We start from the raw sequence: 6,000 nt of genomic DNA on the forward strand, positions 1-6,000 counted from the left end.
TCAAATTATTTGTTACTATTTTAAAAGTTCAAGATAAAAGTCGATTATTTTTTTCCTTTTTTACCCTTAGTAATATTATCTTTAAAGACTACAAACACATCAATTATGGATAACTTTGTTCAAATACCAATGAAGAAAGATTAAATATTAAGACATCAATTAAGGACGCGTACAAGAGAATCATGACAGATAATTTGAGACGGGTGAGTATACATGTGTCTCATACACCAGCTATCCCCTCACATATCTGTCTGTTCTTGATAATTATCGAGCATTAAATGTACACGAAAGGAAGATACAAGTGGAACACATTTACTCAAAATTTAAAGAAACATTAATGGTATGTTGATGAACCGTGCCAACTTGAACTTTGCTAGATGTTGTAACCAGAGTCATTATCAAAAACTACTAGTAGTATATGGACAAATGAGTTTTACCAAATTACGTCAAAATTTGCAGCCATTTGAGAAGCTTTTGTAATTTGTAAAGCTCAAACTAATAATAAGCAGACTAATCACTGCCTAAAATCCCAACCCACCACCCTTTACAAAATTCTCTTGTTTTCTTGTTCAATCTGCACAAAATTTCATCAATTTTGTGTTATTCTGTGTTTCCATTCATGGGTTGTTCTGCTTCTCGTTCCTATAACTTTGTCACCAAAGATCCACAAAACCCATCAAACTCATTTTCTTCTACACATTCCACGTATTCCTACTCTGATTCTTCTTCAACTCCAGTTTCAAGAACCCTGTCCTTACCTACTCCTCTAGTTCACCACCCACCCCTTTGTAAAGGGGACACAAACCACTTAGTCTCACTTACTTCCTCTACCTATGGGTTGCTTGATCCTCAAGTTCCAGACAATCCCACCACCTGTTTGATGAAATGCCACAATGAGGGTGATCCGCAAGACCTCTTATCTCCTGACTCAGTAATCAACACTTGGGAGCTCATGGAAGGCCTTGATGACTTAGATTTTCGTATGGTTCAGTCCCATGTCGAAGAGTCTCCCTCTCCTAGAAAGTTCAAGTGTAATAGTAATGCTCATGATGTGAAGCCATTGTGGAAGCATTTGTCTGAGGAATCATTGTTGGCTAAAATGGATCCTAATGTAGCTTTAAGTTATCGAAAAGCATTGTCTTCGAAACAATTTGAGCATCAAGAATCCAACATAGTTAGGTCTGTGGATAGGTCTCTGAGCTCATTGTTGCTTAGTAGTGATTTCTACTTAAAGGGTACTGAGGACAGGATTGTTCTGTATTATACTAGTTTGAGGGGAATTAGGAAGACTTATGAAGATTGCTGCTCTGTGCGTATGATCTTTAAAGGGTATCGAGTATGTGTAGATGAAAGGGATATCTCTATGGATTCGTCGTATAGGAAAGAGTTACGAGATGTTTTGGAAGGTAAAGCAGTGAGCTTGCCACGGGTGTTTATTAGAGGGAAGTACATTGGTGGTGTAGATGAGATTAAACGACTTCATGAGACTGGAGAATTGGCTAAGCTTTCGGAAGGGTTTCCGGTTAAGGACGATGGATTCACTTGTGAAAGTTGTGGTGAGGCGAGGTTTGTACTATGTCCTGGTTGCAATGGAAGCCGGAAATTGTATGAACTGGAGGAAGGGAAGTCAAGGAAGTGCCCGCGCTGCAATGAAAATGGATTAATTCGTTGCCCCAGCTGTTGTCCTTGAAGCTTCACTCTTTTGTCTGCTGTTTCTGAATTTTGTTATTACTAATGTATTGTATATGAGTATGTGTAGGTCCAATCATAGACTTGTTTGTTTCAAATTTCTATATTATGTATCTCTGGAGCTATCATGTTCATTCTCTCTTGGAACATGGTGCTTGTTTGCTTGCCCTATTTCAAACAAGTCTACTCTGCAAGTGTTCTACTTTATTGATCCTTTTTTTTTTGTTATCAGAAAAGTAAGCTACAAACTGGAATATTTCTCAGAGTTTGTTTGCTTCGATCAACATGAAGTGAAGTTTGCAGTTTAACCAGATGGATTCGTGATTCAGCCAGTTTTGGTTTCGGTATGTCAGCCTTATTTTTGTTTTATATGCTATATAAAATATGATTCCTGCCGTTGCTGTCAAGAGAGTAAGTTGCTTTGGCTACAACTATGATGCTGTGCAGTAAATTTTATTGTTGCAAGTTTTCTATAAGTGATGCCTTATTGGTTTAATACCTTATGCAACATAAAAGTTTCAATATTTTTCCCTCATAGGAAGTACAAGTTCATTGTATATGATGAGTTGCTTTGAAGCTTTACCATATTCTTAGTAGGTGAATGTTGCAGTAAGATATGCTCTCTCAACCAACGTCTCTGAAAAAACTACTGGTAGAGAGCGCTACCCTTAATGGGCCTTACATGACACGAATTCGGATCAGTCGGGGCTACAAAGCGGCTATCAGACATCGGTGGGAAAAAAACCGACGTCTTCATTCTCTCTGTTGTAGCAGCTTTTCTGCTTAGTTTAGGTTTATTTGTATGTCAGCATGGCAGCTTCTTCATTATAAAAAGTTGAAGTTCGTCAGTGGTCAAGATTTTCAACTGATTTATTGTCGGTGGCTGCTAATCTTCTTGCCTTTGTATGAACTAAGTGGCGAATGCAAAATGCCAAAATCCATGAGAAATATTTAGTCATGGCCCATTCTTTAATAATGATAAGTATGTTTATGATGAAATGCTCCAACTTACCATTTTGGGACAATGACACATTAAGTAGAGATACTGAAAGAAGAAAATGGATATTTGCATGGTAAGCTCTGGTGGACAAAGTTATATGATATTTGTGTTGGTGGGAGGTAATAAATACCCGATAAAATAGTTGAGATGGGCACAAACTGACCTACATATCACCATCATAGAAAAGGATTAGTTGTCTTGAGCCTCTCTTCGGAGGCAAAACACAGTAGGTGATTGGTTACTTCTTATCTACTTAAGTTTTGGAGAATAAAGTTACATAATACTTGTGTTGGTGGAAGGTAATAAATACCTGGTGAAATAATCGAGTCGGGCGCACGCTGACCCAAAAATCACCGTCATTAAAAAAAATCAGTTGTCTTGGAGCTTAAAAAAAAAGTTTCTTACTATTGCAGGCACTGTAGGTAAGTGATTTGGTTTGCCAGAAAAAATACATTGTCTACCGACATTTTAATTTGCTAAAATCAGTTCAATTAAGACATTCAACAATTTACCTGTTGAAGCCATTGAATGGACCATAGCATTTATCACCTGTGCTAGTACTCAATTCTACACATAGACATATTGGTGCATTTGGTGGGTCTGCAAAATTTTAGGGCTCAAAAATAGGAATTCAGGACGATTCCCAGATTTTTCTGTGCTATAATCCACACCATTTGCATGCATCCAGGCGATTGACCTTAAATCTCCTAAAATTTTGTGGGCCCATAAAAAATGACCGAACGAACAATAGTCATTGCTCTGACATGACCGTTCTTCATTTTTTGGCGTTTTAGGGCAAGAAAATAGGAATTCAAGACGATTCCCAAATTTTCGTGTGCTATTATAGTCCACGCTATCTGCATGCGTCCGAGTGACCGACCTCGAATCGCCTAAAAATTTTTGGACCCATCAAAATCGACCTAACGAATAATAGTCGTCGCTCCGACATGAGTGTTCCTAATTTTTGGCGTTTTATGGCTATAAAATAGGAATTTAGGACGATTCCCAGATTTTCGTATATTATAGTCCACGACATCTGCATGCATTGGGATGATCGGTCCCGAATCGCCTAAAATTTTGTGGGCTCATAAAAAATGACCCATTGAACAATAGTCATCGCTCCGGCATAATTGTTCCTCATTTTTTGGCGTAAAGCACGAATTTGAGACGATCCACGTCATCTACATGCATTTGGCGACCGGCCCCGAATCTCCTAAAATTTTGCGGGATAATATAAAATGACCTAACGAACAATAGTCATCGCTCTTGCATGACCGTTCCTCGTATTTTGGCATTTTAGGGCAAAAATATAGAAACTCAGGACGATTTTCAAATTTTCGTGTGCTATAGTCCATGCTATCTGCATGCATCCGAGGAACCGGTCCCGTATCGCCTAAAATTTTACTATCCCATCAGAAATGACCTAATGAACAATAGTTATCGCTCCGGCATGACCGTTCCTCATTTTTTGGCGTTAGAGTCAAAAACAGGAATTCGGGATGTTTCTCAGATTTTCATGTGTCAAATTCATCCGCATCATTCGGACGACCGGCCTCGAATCGCCTAAAATTTTACGGGCCCATAGAAATGACCTAACGATCAATAGTCATCGCTCCGGCATAACTGTTCCTCGCTTGTTGCCGTTTAGGGCAAAAAACAGGAATTCAGGATGATTCTTAATTTTTCGTGTGCTCCACGTCACATGCATCCGGGCGACCGACCCTAGATCTCCTAAAATTTTGCGAGCCAATAAAAAATGACTTAACGAATAATAGTCATAGATCTAGCATGACCGTTCCTCCTTTTTTGGTATTTCAAGTCCATAAAATAAGAATTATGATGATTTCCAAATTTTCAATGCTATAGTCCATACCATTTGCATGCATCCGGGCGACCGGCCCCGAATCTCCTAAAATTTAGCGGGCCCATAAAAATGACCTAACGAACAATAGTCTTCGCTCTGGCATGACTTTTCCTCAAATTTTGGCATTTTAGGATAAAAACAACAGTAATTCAAAACGATTCCCAGATTTTCATGTGTGTCCAGGTCATCTGCATGCATCCTGGCGAATGGCCTTGAATCGCCTAAAATTTTACAGGATCACACAAAAAATGACCTAGTGAACAATAGGCTGCGCTACTATTCTAAGAATTCGGGACGATTCTCAGATTTGTGATATAGTCCACGCCATCTGCATGCATCCGAGTGACCGACCTCGGACTTCCTAAAATTTTGTCGGCATATAAAAAATGACTGAAGGAATATTAGTCATTGCCTCGCCATGACCGTTCCTCATTTTTTGGCGTTTTAAGGCCATAAAACTGAAATTTTGCCCTTTCCCTGATTTTCGTGTGCTATAGCCCCGGATCGACAAAATAAATTCCATCTTATAAAAAACAACGACCTAAGGAACATTTATCATCGCTTCGCCATGACTGTTCCTCGTTTTTGGCATTTCAGGACCATAAAACTGGAATTACGTATGTTATAACCCACGTCATCTGCGTGGACACGGGCGTCCGGATCTGGATCGCCTAAATTTTTTTCTGGCCCACCAAAAACGACCTAAGGAACATTAGTCATGACCGTTCCTTGATTTTTGGATTTTTAGGACCATAAAACTAGAATTCTGCCTCATTCACAAATTTTCGTGTGTTATAACCCACGCCATTTGCGTGGGCCCCGACGTATGGACGCGGAAAGCCTAAAATTTTGTCGGCCCAGAAAAAATGACCTAAGGAACATTAGTCATCGTCTCGCCATGGACATTCCTTATTTTTTGTGTTTTAGAGCCATAAAACTGGAATTTTGCCCAATTCTCAGATTTTCGTGTGCAATAGCCCACGCCATTTGCATGGGCCCAGGAGCCCGAACCTGGATCGCCTAATATTTTGTCGTCCCATCAAAAACCACTTAAAGAACATTACACATCGCCTGGCGATGACCGTTCCTCGTTTTAGGCCATAAAACTGGAATTCCGCCCAATTCCTAGATTTTTATATGGGATAGCCCACGCCATCTGAGTGGGATCGTGTGTCCGGACCCGGATCGCCTAAATTTTTGTCATCCCATAAAAATGATCGAAAGAACATTAGTCATCACCTTTCCATGACCGTTCCTATTTTTATAGCCTTTTAGGGCCATAAAATTTGAATTCCGCCCGATTCCAAGATTTTCGTGTACAACAGCCCACGCCATCTATGTGGGCTCGGGCGTCCGGACTCAGATCGCCTCAAATTTTTCCGGACCATCAATAAAGGCCTAAAGAACATTAGTCATCGCCTCGTCATAACCGTTCTTTATTTGGCAT

General features: G+C 39.7%; 1 protein-coding gene across 5 annotated transcripts; it reads left to right on the forward strand.

The window, feature by feature from the left end:
* The first annotated feature begins 323 nt into the window (after positions 1–323).
* LOC104245821 (uncharacterized protein At5g39865-like) lies at positions 324–2,647 on the forward strand. 5 transcript variants are annotated; one of them, XM_070171688.1, is made up of 3 exons: positions 324–1,749; positions 1,922–2,033; positions 2,287–2,647. In XM_070171688.1, the coding sequence occupies exon 1, from the start codon at positions 620–622 to the stop codon at positions 1,688–1,690; it is 1,071 nt and encodes a 356-aa protein (XP_070027789.1). In that variant the 5' UTR covers positions 324–619; the 3' UTR covers positions 1,691–1,749; positions 1,922–2,033; positions 2,287–2,647. The 5 variants fall into 5 exon arrangements, with proteins under 5 accessions (XP_070027789.1, XP_009799809.1, XP_009799808.1 ...); XM_009801507.2 differs by having other exon boundaries at positions 1,922–2,647; XM_009801506.2 differs by having other exon boundaries at positions 325–2,033; positions 2,228–2,647.
* Positions 2,648–6,000: the final 3,353 nt, after the last annotated feature.

This window comes from Nicotiana sylvestris, chromosome 4 (assembly GCF_000393655.2).
Source record: "Nicotiana sylvestris chromosome 4, ASM39365v2, whole genome shotgun sequence".
Lineage (NCBI taxonomy): Eukaryota > Viridiplantae > Streptophyta > Magnoliopsida > Solanales > Solanaceae > Nicotiana > Nicotiana sylvestris.

What these genes read in the sequence shown, in the direction of transcription:
- LOC104245821 (XM_009801507.2), top strand. Translation starts at nt 620, where the DNA reads ATGGGTTGTTCTGCTTCTCGTTCCTATAACTTTGTCACCAAAGATCCA.